This window comes from Phodopus roborovskii, unplaced genomic scaffold, assembly GCF_943737965.1.
Source record: "Phodopus roborovskii unplaced genomic scaffold, PHOROB, whole genome shotgun sequence".
In the NCBI taxonomy this organism is placed as follows: Eukaryota; Metazoa; Chordata; class Mammalia; order Rodentia; family Cricetidae; genus Phodopus; species Phodopus roborovskii.
In genome coordinates this window covers 13,841,989-13,857,680 of record NW_026125278.1, presented here as the reverse complement: position 1 = coordinate 13,857,680, position 15,692 = coordinate 13,841,989, and the positions used below count along the sequence as shown (strand labels likewise).

General features: G+C 40.6%; 1 protein-coding gene across 1 annotated transcript in view; it reads left to right on the top strand.

The window, feature by feature from the left end:
* Nucleotides 1-15,692, top strand: part of LOC127230664 (serine/threonine-protein kinase TNNI3K) — an 80,627-nt gene that overhangs the window by 1,934 nt on the left and 63,001 nt on the right. Inside the window, exon 5 of the mRNA XM_051195962.1 lies at nucleotides 351-455. Within this exon, the coding sequence (XP_051051919.1) occupies nucleotides 351-455 (105 nt within the window). The remainder of the gene's footprint in view (nucleotides 1-350; nucleotides 456-15,692) is intronic.

Sequence of the window (15,692 nt, the reverse complement as noted above, 5' to 3'; positions counted from 1 at the left end):
GTTCTAGATCTCTACAGATAGTAACATGAACGCGGTTTCCCACAGGGTCTCCAGAGCATTCCATTTGTGCACTATTATCATGAATTTTTGTATGACAAATAAATTAGAAAATTGAGCATTGTTTGTTTTTCAAATATTATATTTTTAAACAAATATCTGAACTGACATTTACTTAAGCAGCTCCCAACTGTGGAAAGCTGTTTGCCAGGCTGAAATTTTTTTAGCTCCATCTTCAATGATTAAAAAATTAGAGTTACAGAGAATAACAATCCTGGGCTGTTTTCTTTGAGAGGCTTGCTGAGAGTTGCCTTCAACCAGTTTATGTCCATTCACTCTATTTTCTGTTCTAGAATTCTTGACTTGCAGTCCAAACTAATTATTGCTGTAGATGTTGCCAAGGGCATGGAGTACCTGCACAGCTTGACACAGCCAATCATACATCGAGACCTGAACAGGTATTGGCTCTCCTAAATGATGAACTCACAGCTCTAGAGATAACATGACATGGAGAAGATGTGTTTCAGATTTACCTTAGGTCAGACAGACTTTTCTGTGTACTCTGTGAAAGTTACTAGGCCACTGCCATTGTCTCACAAAAATATAAAGCTTTCTCGGGGACCGTCTGAGTCTATGGAATGTCCAGAAAGATGGTGCTGTGTGTAAGATGCAGATCATGATAATTTCCATTAAGGATAAGATATTTTCTGGCCTTGCTGACAAAATACTGTAGGCTGCCAGATAGAAACCCAGCACCTGTGGTTGGTTATCTACAGTGCTTGGGATGTGATAATGATAATTAACGAATAAGCTGCAGATTTACTTACTAAGTGCAATACAATTCCTACCATATTTTATAATTTTATCGTTTTATTTGTAAGAATGTTTGCTGTAAAACAACACACAATGTTATGTTGTCAGCAGCTTCATGCATCTTGTATTGAATTGACTGCATCTCTTGATTGCATCATCAGGCCACACATACGACTTATCCAATACCACCAAAATGTTTGCGCATGTACGCACTGTGACAAAATCTCCTGGACGCATTGACAGCTAGTTCCTGCTGTTAGGTGAGCATCTGACTGGAGTTCTCAGGCCAGTGGTTGGGTCAATGAGAAACCTCAGTGACTGTGAAGGGTGTGTCTCTGACTCAAACAAAGCGAGGGTCAGGGGGTCTTAGCTTACATCTCCTTTTTGCTGCCATTTTGGTATGTTTTGTGCTAGTAAATTCAGCCAAACCACAGCAGGATACCTACCTAGTTTTCATGTGAAAGGCTTTCATGTTGAACAGATCCCGAGACAAATATAGAATCAAACTTCTGCATAGAGCTGGGACCCCAAGAAGTTTCAGTTCTTTCCTTAAACTGTGAAAACTTTCTCTGAGTGAAGTCTTGGTAGAAAAGAAGGCCAGTGTACAAAGCAGAGCAGGTTTGTCTGAAAACTGAATATTGGGGATGAACACTCCTATCATTTACCCATGTCCCACAGCTGAGGAATCAGACCCACAGCCACTGTGGCAGAAACACAGTCTGCTGTGCAGACAAGTAGACACTCTCCGGTCTGTTCCCCACTGGTCTGTTCCCCACTTCCTGTCTGTGAACGAAAGCCTCATAAGCCCTGATATCACTTACAAATTAAATGTTAAGGAGTTGCTTAACCCCTTGATCAACAGCTACATACATAGGCTTGTCCTGTGCTTGCTGTCAGTTACATTCGGTGCATTTCCATGTGCAAAATGAAACTTCCACGCATCCTGCTCCCTCGACTTCTGAGGAGATTCCATATCATAACAAAGATGAAAAATACTTCTCCAAATACATATTAAGCGAGTTGAATATATTTCACAGTCAGTTATATAAAATATAAGGAGTGAGATTTTCTGTAAGATTGAAGAAAGAGTGTGAATTCAGAGGAGCTTAGAAATAGCTGCATGGGTGATGTGACACATCACCCGTTCCCCAGGGATGAATAAATTCGAAAGAGCACACCAAGGGTAAGGAGAGACTTACCAAACAGAGATCAAAAGTTTAAGCTTATGTATAGGAACTATAAGGTTATTGTTTTGCACACTATTATTTCTGTGTGAAATTCTAATGCTGAGCACTGGGAAACAAGTAGGAAAGGCAGAACTAGAAGAAATGAATGAGTGCATGCCGGACAGGGAAGATGGTTTAGCACTCTTCCATCAGCAGGAAGGATCCCTGAAGGTACTTTTGCTGCAGCATAAACCTGAGGTGTATTATGGAAAGACCAACCTGTGTTTGGTGGATTCTCCGTGGGGATCCAGCCAAGAGCCTGATGAGGCAGTTATTAGCAGCAGTCTAAGCAAGAAGTTAATTAAAACAGAATGGTGGTAGCAAAAAGTGAAATGAAAGGGAAAATAGTCATGAAAAGCAAGAAAGAGAAAATGATACAAGTAGCATTGGTAGATTTTAATATTAAAAGTAAATACTGTGAAAACTTAGCTATAGTTTCTTAGCTTTAAATTAGAATTCATGCCTTCACCATTAGTTATGAGTTCTTTTCTTTGCCTTTTCAAGACATTCATGCCAACAAACTTACGTATTCTTTGAGTTTTAATAATACTTTTTGGGGGAAAGATTTTAATGTCAAAGTAACAATGAACCTGGGACCTTGAACATGCAGGTTATCACTTTTTTATTCCTGTTACCCTGTGAGGAAGCAGACTTAAGAGATGCTTGCCGATTTTCTCCAGCAGCAATCTTCATTCCCAGAGTTTATTGCGCTGCCTTGCCAATAAGTGTAGGTTGTTGCCATCAGTTACTCAGAAGGACTGAAAATATAAATATTGATTAGATATGAAAATAAAACATTTATTATGTAAAAGGACAAGCTTACTTTACCTTATTTTCCCTGACTAACATCCAACGATAGAGCTTAAATTTTCCGAAACTCTTCAAATTTTATAAAACATGCATACAGACCTATTGCACCTATTTTTTGTACTCTTGTCTACCCATCTTCAACCAGTAACAACAATAAAACTCTTATTCTTTCATATTTATGTAGACGTGACATTGTACACAACCCAACTTCACATGTTTCATCCACCCCGGATGGCTTAATACAACTTATTTGCATTTACAATGAGTCATACGCTAAGGAAGCAACCAAGTCCTCACTTTGAGAAGGACGTGACTGAGAACCAAAATGATTTGAAAGCAGCTTTCAAGAGAATTCAAGCAAGTAAAAGGTCACGTTGTAGTAGAAAGTTTGCTTAGGAAAAAAAAAAAATGGCCCAGATATTTTCTAACAATACATACTTTGCATTTCTTCAGTACTCAAAAAAAAAAAAATCTCCCTAGAAAAATAAGAGGGAGCTCAGATGCCGGTTTGCTTTGGATTGGTGTGATTGTCAATTGCTTATGGTTTTATGTCCTCAACTGCTCCAGCATCACGGGGCTTCTAGGTCTCTCCTCTTGTCTGATGAGATCAGAGCCTTGTCTTCATATGTGGAAGCTGCTCGATCAATGCACATTTAGAGAAATTCTTGGGGCATTTGTAGGGCTACCACTGTAGTACAAGAAATTTTTTTAAAAATGTGCAGAGACCTAATTTATACAATTATGCCTACTTCTGGATAGAGTCTTGGGGAGTCATTCGAACACCTTTCTTAATTGTAAAGGAAAGTAACTGTAGGTGACAGCTGAACCCCTCAATATTGGGGTTGGGGGTTGTTCATTCAGCAAAAGGAAAAAAATGAAAACTGTTTTTCTCTTTGTGTGAAGTATCACTCTGTGGCTCTTTATTGTACCCTTTGCATTAATCTCAGTCTTCAGTATATACTAAAAGGAAGGTTCAAGGGATGAGTAAAAAGCTATTTTTTCAGGAAACACATGAATGAGAGAGAGGCAGGCTACCATTTATTTGACACCTGCAGTGATCAGGAGGGCTCTGCTCTCATGGAGTCTGTAGTATTATTTATCCCTTTGACCACACAATGAACTGAGGTCCAGAGCACCCTACTTAGCCTAATCCTCACACAACATTGTAATGCAATATAGACGGAATAGTTGGTAGTGACAGCATTTGTCATGGTTAACTTTAATTATCAAAAATAACACCACTTAAAACCATCTGGGGAGAATCTCAGTGAGGGCTGTCTACATCCTTTGGCCTGTTGTTATGTTTCTGGGGATTGCCTTCTGCGAGTGGCCCATAGCCTTTAAGTACTCAACCATCCTCAGCTTCTTTAATGGTCAACTTAAACCATAACCAGTTTTCATATTCCTTTTATGAAGTTGGTGCTTAAGATCACAGTTACAGCTAAGGGCTTTAGAACATTGTGCTTGCCTGTTCTCGTGGACAAGCCGATGTCTAAACTGCTGGAAAATGGTTATATCACTGCAAAAAGATGAGATTTAAAGGGTGGTCTTCTCTCCAGGAAAGTCTGCTGTGGTGTTTTGCAGCAGCTTCGGAACCGAATAGTGGCACCTGCTTCCCAGTGGACACATGAATATACGCACATAAATGCGTGTATATCTATGTATTTCTATAGTGTTAAGCACCACACAGATATGCATCTTGTTCTCACTACATCATTTTCCCCTCATACAGAAAGGGGAATTATAGAGTCACTCCATTAGGCCAGATAAGGTGGCATGTGCCTGTAATCTCGGTGCCTAGGTAATAGCTGTGGAATTATGTGAGAGGCCTGATCTGTATAGTGTGAGGTCAGCTTTGGCTGTGTATTGAGACCCTGTCTCAAGCGAAACAGAATGAAACAAAACACACCGTCCCCACCCCCCATCATGTTCAACAAACATTTCTTTTTACAAAGTAAAACTAAGTAGTCTTCTGTGTATTTCTGAGGATGCTGCTGGTATTTTGAGAGCCATCTTATTCCAGCAAATGTAAAGGAAAATAATTACAGATAATTTAAAAACAGAAAACTTTTTTGGTGATAAGTGACAGGTAATTTAAAAAGACAAGCCTGGTAAGGGCTAAATGGATTTTAATTTTGAAGATGACATTTAAATAAATTAGTAAAGATTTAAGGAAATAACAAAGAAAAAAATGAAGAAAATTTTAGTGACTTTTTTAACTTGACATGTGCATTTGCCTTTCAATTGAATTCAAAATACAAAAATGCAATTTAAAAACACACAACAGTCAAACAAAGCAATTTGCTGTTTTTCTAGTTTTCCATCAGTCATGGTCCCTGTGTGCGGGTATGGAGTTTGCATGACTGCCCATTATGGTATGTGGTAATACAGGAGTATCTTAGCGCTTTTAGATCATCACTGTCTTGACACCTCTAAAGCCCACATATACAACAGAGACATGCTTAAGCTGCAGTGTCTGAATCCACAGGCACATGTGGGTGCTTGAGAAGCTGTTGACAGCTCTGGTTTTGGGGTTGTCTAGTTTAAACCCATCATCACAAGTGGGTATTTGAGATTTTCTAAACATTTTGTTCTAGCCTTTTCCATTTTTGAACGGCATGTAAAATTTTTCTTCCGTGTTTGGAATTATCTAGGGCTTATGCTATGCTTTGGTTGTGCATGAGAATGGCAGGCCCTAGGACTTATTCAGGAGAAGTTATATCTTAAATGAACATATCCCCAATGTATGAATATCATATGGTGTCCCATCCTTTAAGGCAGGCTTGGAGATTTTGGCCACAGGATGGGCTGATTCTGAATGCCTCGGGTTGAGCTTGAGGCTGTGCAGGTTTGAACAACACCAGTGACTCAATTCCAGTGACCACACGAACATTGCAGTGTGTGGCTTTGAAAATTATTGTGCTAAATAAAATTTGGTTATTTGTTCATCCCATCAAGGAGTAATGCAGAAGTCAGAAGTCATAGATGCATAAGCCCTTGCTATGTGGGCCAGAAAATGGGACCCAAGACTCATCTGATGCTAAAGACAGTTCTGAGAAGTATCCAAGGAACGTGTACTCTTCACAAGCAGCCAACAACAGAGGAAAGGTTTCCATGTCAGACATAATTCATGGATATTTCCAAAGCCAGAGATGTGACTAAGATGTAACTAAGACATGTGAGAGTCAAAGCTTAGGATTCTGGAGTATTTGAGATTTCAGATTTCAGGCTTAGGGGTGCTCAGTACACAATGGATTCATATGCATAAAGGCCCATGTACATGTACACATGTATATCATATACCAATGAACAGTAAACATATATAGGCCTGTTGTGATGATTCCAGTGCTTAATAACTGTGGTTCTGTGTAACGTGAAAAATAAAATCCAGAGACAGTTATTGGGGTTCAGACTTCGAGTGAAGATCAGAGAAGCAAAGCAGACAAGCCAGTAGCTCTTACCTCTACCAAGCTGAAAAGACAGCTTGTCTCCAAAAATTCTGAGGCAAAAGGTCTCCGTTCCTGTCTCCTCTTTATATTTCTTTCACTGCCCAGTGGTATTACTACTATCTCCACCTCCCCAGTGCTGGGATTGAAGGTGTGATGTCTGTAACTCTTCACTCTTGTGTAGGCCAGGGTGGCTTTGAATTCAGAGAGTCCATCTGCCTGTCTCCTAAATCCCGGAATTAATAGAACTAAGGTTTTCTAGTATGTCTGCTGGGATTAAAGGTGTGTGTCATCATTCCTGGCTAGCTAGAATGGCTGCTGGGATTAAAGGTGTTTATCACCATTGCCTCACCTCTATGGCTTGTGGCTCGCTTTGCAATCTGAGCCCTCAAGCAAGCCTTAATGATTCCTAAGTAATATCACAGTTCTGCATTTTCCTGCAAATGTCATGATATCATTTGTCTTAATGGCTGAGCAAAGCTCCATGGCATAGAGGCAACATACTTTCTTTATCCATTCATCTTCTAATTCAATTATTAGTTAGGTTTGAAACATAAAAATGCCTTTGGGGAAGTTGGGGCATAATGTCCCTGGACCAGACATGGTTCAGGTAGCAAAGGGCATAACAGGCTGAGTACAAGAGCATGTGCTGTCCTGTCAAGTGTAAAAGGCAGTTGCACGTCAATATAGCCCACATTAGACAAAATTCACAGTACACTTTTCATTTGTAAGAATGAAATTTTAAACTTCAGCATCTGGAGCCTCGCTGTGTCACACGCGGCAGAACAGTACGTCAGCCTCTCTGCACAACAAATCCCTCTGTGGCCTCTGTGGACTCACTCTGGTCTCCTGCATGCATTTCTCATTTCGGAAATCTAGCCATTTGTCCTCAGATTTTCTTCTGGCTCTACAATCCCTACCCATTATCTGAACAGAAGTCCCCTACCTGCCTCACCCTGACCCTATGCAGATGCAGATGCTCCAGTCCCAGAATAGTATTCACTGCCCGGTTGCCAGAGGCCAGTTATATCACCAGTACCCTCAGCATATTTCATCTGGCGTCAGCTTTCCCAACCAGGGACAACTTTGCGGCCTGATTCCCAACTTCCCTACTGCACTGCCATAATGGCCACCAGGCCTGATTAGTTAGTTCTCTGCACATCCACAGAAATAGCTAAATGTCCTCCAAGGGCCATTTAAATTCTCTTACCTGCCCCCACTAGAACGATTCATCTAATTTCGACTGCACTCACTGGTTCTAAAATTAGCTCTCTTATGCGACAGCTCATTGAGTAACTTCCCTTCAACACTAAACTCCTTCAAATCTGAAGGGTCACACTGATGTCACACTGCTGGTGGTCAGACCTGCCCCAGTAGATTGCTTGGGGAAGTGGCATCAGGACCTCAGTTCATACATCCCATTTAGGTCCTGACTTCCACACTCAGAGGTTGGTTTTAAGCCATGTGTGAGACTCGTGTATGTTTAACAGGCACAGAGAGTTCGAGCAGTAATTCTGAGATGCAAAAATCCACATTTTGTTTGACAGATAATCTCTTCCTTCCTTCCTTTCTTTCTTTCTTTCTTTCTTTCTTTTCTTTTCTTTTCTAAGTGGATGTTTTGCTCCTTTTCCTTAACACAATGCAGCCACATCCTGTGCACTTCCAAGCCTGGGATCAGGGGTGTTCTCCCTTCTTGAGACTCCCTTTCTTTCCCTCACTGAAGAGCCAAGTGTGTAGGAGTGGGGTAGGAGCCTCTCTCTACCATGCTTCCCTATGGCTGCTCTGAGATCATGACCTGCAGTTTTCTAGTGTAGCTGGCTCCCTGCTTGGCTCTCTTCCATCCTCCGGAGACACAGCCTGTGCAAAGGAGGCTTTTGAAAATGTCAACAAAAGCCTCTCCCTGCCTGGCCTCATTTCTCTCTGCTCTTGTTTCTTAGGAGACCCGGTGGATGTCATCTTGGTGCCTTGTCGATTTCCCGAGCAGCTAACCTTTCAGTAATGATATTAACGCTGCCTCTGGCATCTCTGCCAACTCTGCCTCCTGCTTCATCATTTCCAACCTCCACACGCTGAAATGCATTAATGTTGGATTCTTAAGATGCTAGAGTTGCAGTACAATGTGTGAATGGACCCAGAGTCAGAATAGTTAAAAGCAGGTATTAAGCTCGATAGCTGGATAATTCTTTCCTACTGATCATATTTCCAGTAGCTACTATAGCATGAATTTGACATAGTGAGACAGATAGACAAACAGACAGACTCCATGTGTAAATAACCCCACCTCACAGAATCTTCTCTAACCTGTGCCAATGAAACGTCCCTTAACACAACGTCCAGGTAACACGTAAATGACTTCTTGGATTTAAATGAGAGGATACACTAGCTATTATTATCATCTTTCTGAAAGAACATTTTACTATTTAACAAAGTTTTAAAAATTATCATACTAATTTTGTATGAGAGGAGTATTCATGCTGCATTGAGTGTGTGGATGACAGAGAACAATATGCATGGATCACTTCTCATTATCTACCCTATGTGTCCCGAGGACGAAACTCGGTCATTAACCTTGGTGGCAGCTACCTGAAGCCATCTCTTTGGTATTACTTAATATTCTTCAGTGTCAAGTGTGCTTCAGGGTCTTTGTTTTGATTGTGTGAGTGTGGTTTTGCTTACCACACTGTAGATGACTAACTCCTTCCACAATGCTCTGGGGAATTCCTGGACCGCGTATGGATCTTTTCTGAGAAGAATGGAGAAAGAACCCAGATCACATTTTTTTGTCTTCGTAGAGACCTGCGGCTGAGATTTGTTTTGTGGATTCCACTGACAGTCCCATTCCCTGGACTCATAGCTGGGGCAGAATTTGAGTTACATGTGTCCAGGGTCCTCCTCAGTGCTCTCCATGGGGCTTATTCACATAGCGGTGGTGTCTATTCTTTGCTTACTCAGCATCCGGCTGACAAACTTCACAGTAAAGAAAAATCATCAGAAGTAAGTTCTGGAAGTCAAGAAGACTAACCTGTGTTTTCATGGACACGGTGTGGGGCATTAGCATTGTTACACACCTTTCCCTCCCAGGCACCAACCAGGTCCCTCGGCAATACAGTTCAGTGACTATCCACATTATTGTGAAGAAGGTTATTTTGCACTTTATTTACTAGTGACAGAAGAAAAAAAAATCCATCCAGACACAGCTTCCTGATTCCTGAGAAAAAGCTAGGTTTGTCTTTCCTCACATTGGTTCACCCTGGTTACATCATCACTTGACTTGCTTGACTTCTCTCTGATTCAAGTCCCTGGTCACAGAAACACCTTTGTGCTGAGTGGTAGAGTCAGGTCATAAATACCTTAAAATTTCCACAAAAAAGTTCACTTTTAATTGTCAAATCAGAAATCACTCCTCTCAAATGGATTAAGAGAAAGCTTACTTTAGAATTGAAGTGTGAGTTGCCATGGCCTAGAAAAACAGATTTGGAGCTCTCCAAATCCCAGATTCATGGCATTTTTATAGTAATAAGACAAAGTCATAAATCAAGATATTTTTTAAACATTGGTGAAAACCGCAGGACAGCCACTTACAGCCAAAGGGGATGTCTTTGCCATCAGCCTTAGGGGTTAAGACATCCTGGCCTCCAGTTAGTTGAAGCTAGAGTTCTGCTTCAATCTTCCTAAATGTACTTTACCTTATAGTCATGAGTTACGCAAAGGGGTGCACAATAAATATCTGTTCACAAAACTGAGCTAGCTCCAGGTAATCTGTTTCTGCACACATAGTAGCTCTACACAGGCACAGTAGATCTAGTCAGCCAAGTAGCCTTAGAAGTATGTTACACAGGTAAGGTTCCACAACTCCACTCCACACAGGATATGTCTGTTCATTTAACTTGTATTCCTTGCAAGCAGAGAGTTGCCTGCAGGTCTCAGATGGAGAGTCTCTCAGTACAGCTGCCTGATGATAGTTTGCAGAGCACTCAGGCTCACCTTCTTGCTGAAGGTGGAAGGTGCTGAGGTGACTGGACAGATTCAGGGACAGCATGTTCCTTTTCAGAAAGATTTATAGTTACCTGCACCAGCAGGGGCGATCAGGGCAGCCTTACTGAATGCTCCCTCTTGAATACTGCAGTGATAGTCTTTAGATCAATTACATGTAATGTTTTTCCATGGAGAGCTATACTCTCAGTCGCTAGATCCTCCTCCCATAAGGGCTTTGAAATGCTACAGAAGTTGGTAAAAGGCACCCAGTGCTATGGATGACATAGCCAGGACTCTGATGATGTTGACTTTCTCCACAATGGGAAGGTAAATCCTATGTCTGAATTCTTAAAGTAGCAGCCAGCTTTCATTGGTCTATTTAGAGAAAAGGGTCAGTGTTCTTGAGTGACCCCATTCTTTGAGATTGGAGCACATTTTATTAGATTTCTACTGTGTGTGGTCTCAGAAAGGTTCATCTTCCAGAGGTCTCCCAACTCAACACTCAACAGGGTTTTGAAGGAAACCAATGATCACAGACATCTTCTAATTCTTCCACTCTCTTTAATTTCTTTTTTTTTTTCTCATGTCACATAAAGAATAAGAAAGATACACTGGTCCTCCCGTTGGACATGGGTGGCCTTTTAGGCAGACATTTCCCACTGAACTCTTATTAACCTTGACAAAGTTTCTTTGTATTATAAACATGAAGCTCATGAGCTGATAATTGCCAGATTTCTTTATCCCTGGAGGATCAGAGTGAAAAACTAAGAGTTTCCTTATGGCTTCAACTTTCGTCTGTTGTGCTTGGCTATATCTCTAGCATCTCTCTGAAAACCAACTTGGCATAGGTATCACCCTGGGCTGTTTGTTTCTGACTGATTCTTGTCTACTCCGAGTGCCTCCTCCAAGAATCCCACCCCAAGGATGCATATCCCTCATGCTTGTGTGGATCTTGGGTTAACACACCCCAGTTAAAATCACTCTGGACTCCAGTGCATTCCCTACTGGACAGGAGGTTCTCTGTCAAGTCAGACACCGTGCATGTGTGCATGTCATAATATTTAATCCTTAGTAGGCATTAAATTAATATTTGCCAACTGTAGGAAGGAATTAATTACAAAAAAAATCAAGGGTCATAAGAGTAATATACACTAATATAGCTGGGTCTTAGCTATCAAATTCAGTGTCTCACATTTCCTTTCTAGTTAAGTGTTCTAACTTTTAGGGTATTTTTAAACAGAAAATGGATGAAAGACATAAGGAGATTTACAAAGTGACTAAGGCAACAAAGCTTGTGACGGCTAAGTTTTTTTTACCCATGTTGTATAGTCATAAAGTCAAAACACATGCATAAATTGATATTTCGTTCTAATTAACTATAACAACCATGACAAAATAGCAATACAATGTACTCAACAGTTTGCCTCACCACTTTGCAGAATTCAGAACAATCGTGAGAAAGTAATTCTCACTCGATATGAATGTGGTATTTCATGCTATGAAAGCTGTTCTTTTGCTTAATTACTATTGATACTATATAAATCTCTAGCCTGGATATTTTGTGTTAAGAATAACTATATGCCTATTAGTTACTAAACTATCCCCTGCAAAAAAGGGGGGTTGAATAAAGAAACAGTGAGAAACATAGGAAAAATAATTAGTAGTCCCACTAATCTGATTTTCTAATTCTCTCAGGTGAAAAGTTAGTCAAACAAACTTATTGTATAGTATGGACATGGCTCAAGGCTATCTTGTTAATTCATAAGCCAAAAACAAGCCCCTGAAAGCCTAGTGAACTCAACTCAATGCTGACCATGTACACTGGAGCCAACATTTGCTTTTTCTACGTCGATTGATTTTCCTTCTCATAGGCAGCATACTTATTTCCTAACCTGCAGCATTTCTATGCCTGACTGGAATATTTTTGCATGTGATTAATGTTTTCATTTGACTTTCAATGAGGTCTCAAAACAGTTTGGCTTGTCACAGTCAAATTATTTAAATATTCTCGTGAAAAGTGTGGGAACCCAAATCAGATTCGTGTGAACCTGTGGAAGCAGTGGCAATGCCTCTGTTATGTTTTTACATCTAAATTAATCATTTCAGACTATTTCTTATGGTGATGCTTGCTTTCTTAAGCAAAAGGATTATTGAAAGTCTTTAATGGAAAATTTTTAATTTTTTTACTGACTAAGAAGTGACTCTTCAGGAAGCGTTTTTGTTTCTTTATAAAATATTCCGGTGGTTTCAAAAACACACGTGTATGAAACCTTCTGAACACAGATAAAAGTATTCTTTTTCTTAGTCACTTGTCACTCTTCCAGATTGACTGGAATTATCTCAATTATAGATTCAAGTATGACCACAATTCTCTCACTAAACTTTGCTTCAGATATTTGAAATACAAATTACCTAGGATAAGAAACATAATGCATATATGCGTGCATAGATAGATACCCACAGTTATGTAGGCACACATGCACATGCATACATACATACAGACAGACAGATATATGAATGCATATACACATGTATATGCTTTCGTGTGTGTGTGTGTGTGTGTGTGTGTGTGTGTGTGTGTGTGTGTGTGTGTACGCATGTATATGTGTTACAGTCTTGGAGAGCCAACCCCAGACAGCATGCTAAACAAGCACCCTGACACTCGGCTGCACACACAGTCTCAATGCAGTTAGAGAAACTGCAGATTAACCTACAGTCCACAAGATTAATGGTTCGCTGGGGCTGAATGCTGAGTTGTAAGAGGGTCAAGGAATATTTCTGGGCTGGAAATGGTGCCATCTGTCTTGAGACCATAATCTTAATGGATTCACAAGATTATATATCTGTTTAAATTCATCAAATTATTGCCCTTAAATAGAAGAAATTCCTCCTTCTAACGTGAGTAAAAGATAAATTGTCTGATGTAGGTATGGAATACAGACGAGCAGACTCTCTTAAAGGGTATATGCAAAGTTATAGGAATTAGAACCATCCCAGTCATGAACAAAAGGTATTTGACCTTTTCATAACCTTAAGAAATATTAAGAGTCATTTGATTAATAATCTTGCTGTGGATATTAAAACCAATTCCAGCTAAAGAAGGATGATCATAACTAGTTGGAGGAACAAAGGTTTCCTCAGAGGCCGCCAATGAATCTCTATTCATGTCACACATTCAGGTCAAGGTAGCTGTCTGATAATGTGAGAGTTTGGTATTAAATCTACAGACAAGGACAGGAAAGAAGAGTGAGTGCTTCCTTGAAAAAATCCTTGCCTCTATGGAGGGTGGGGAATCATAATCTTAGAAGTCTGATAATGTTAACAAAGAACATTTTGTAGAAACAGATTAGCATGGGCAAACATGGAGTCTTCAGTACTGTTACACATTGGAGTTGAGCCAGGACTGGCCTAAGACGGAGGCAGTGAAGGTCGACAAGTCAACAGATTTAGTGATGTTTTCCAGGTAGACTCCATCAGGTTGCTGGTAGATACATATAGTTGATTCTGGGAAGATGAGAGCTCAACGGACAAAGACAGCACTGGTGTGATGTTAGTTAGGAACACATTTTTGAAAGAAGCCTGAAGGTCTTCTACAGCTATTTTTAACTTGAAGCTCCCGATACTCGAGAAGAGGCTTCAGGAAGGCTGCTCGAAGCAATCCATAAGCATGGGGGATCATCTCTTGTCTGAGAGTCTCGGAAAAGAGAGGGTTTTATAATCTGCGGAGTGACGGAGATCGTTGCAGTACAGTTTTTCCATTATACTTCTGAAGGAGCAGCCGTCTTCACATCCATCTGCTTTATAGTTGTGAGATGACTGTTGGTCCTGAAAGGCAGTCAAGCCAACTGCAGCTTTGGGGTTTTTACCAGTATCCCTGCCATGCTGCTGCTTTCCAGCCCAACTTAAGAATGTTGGTAAGGAGAAGAGAGGATCAAGGGAGCAAAATGTTTAATGGAAGCTTTGAGGTGTCAGGCAACTGAGAAATGAGGGTGCAGTTGAAATGGTGTGTTTTGGGAAGGGATATGCAAGATAAGGTTGCTGGATCCCATGTAGCTGGTGGACTACATGGTAGAGAAGAAACTGATTTCTGCAGGGTAGGACACAACCAAGCATACAGTGTCCTTGCAGGTAGATTGGGAAATGGCAGAGGGACTGTGCTGAGTGACAGTGGATTCCTCAGACAAGGGACCTGATGGCACACCCTTATTGCTGAGTTCTCAGATTAGCAGAATAGCTGTCCTTGAAGCCTCAGTTAACAGATCTGCTCAAGAAGATCCATCCATCCTTGCTGCTTCAATTTCTTGCTGGAACGGACTCTTTACAAAGGAGGACACTCCTCCCTCTGTGGTTGACTCACTCGCCTGCCCCTCCTGCTTTCCATGCTCAGCCTACAGAAGCCTTCTTTGCTTCTAACTTCTCAGACATGCAAATAAATGTGAATTGGCATCTTGACCCAGTACCACTTTAAATGTGTGACTTTCAACTTTCTATCATTTTTTGAAACAAATGGTAGGATTGCAGAGGAGCTTCGTCAGTGAAAAGTTTAATTTTGCAAAGCTTGATAGTGTGATTAAAGTTTATACAGTATACAACTGTCTTCTGTATAAATAGAGTGGCTGCAGCTAGAGTTTGCGGAGCGTTTCGTGCTCAGACACAGACCTTTCATAGCTATTCCCGTCTATCCCACTGTTAAGACACAGAACGCATTCCTCAAGGAAACAGTAAATAAATAGTCCCACAACTCTCATCACACACCCATTGTCAGCAAACAATGTGCAATGAGGAGTGCAGACACAGGTGAGAGGGAGTGGGTACCAGCTTGGCATTTCCTTTATTCTCATAATTGCAAGACAATTTTCTTCAATCACAGTATAGACGATATCGGGGATAATTAAAACTGAAAGGGGGGGAGGAATAATGGGTTAGATGGGCATAGAGAGGGACCAAAAAGGCTTAAAACACAAATCAAATTGTTTACAAGCATTGTCTCCGAATCAAGATAACTGAGTATTTTTTAGTGAAAATGGAAGCAATTACGCAGACAAGATCTGCTGCCTCCATGGAGATGAAAATGAAGAGAAAGTAAGTTTGTGCGAGTTGTGTTCATGCCCAGAGAATGGCTGCTGCATTAGCAGCTGAAGAGTAACCTGAAAATGGGAACTTTTGTGTCCTAGGTCACATCTAAGCAGACAAGCTATAACAACATTTTGGCAACATTTTTACCAAGCCTGCAGTGTCTACTTGTTTTTAACATAATAGGTAATAGAAACAATGAAAAACTGATGTATTCGGGTATCAGGATTAGTTACTTTTCTATTGCTGACATGAAATACTATGCCAAAGCAGCTTATATGTGGAAGAGTTTATTTTCCCATACACTTCAGGAAGTGTGAGTCCCCCATGATTGGCAAGCATTAAGGCCAGG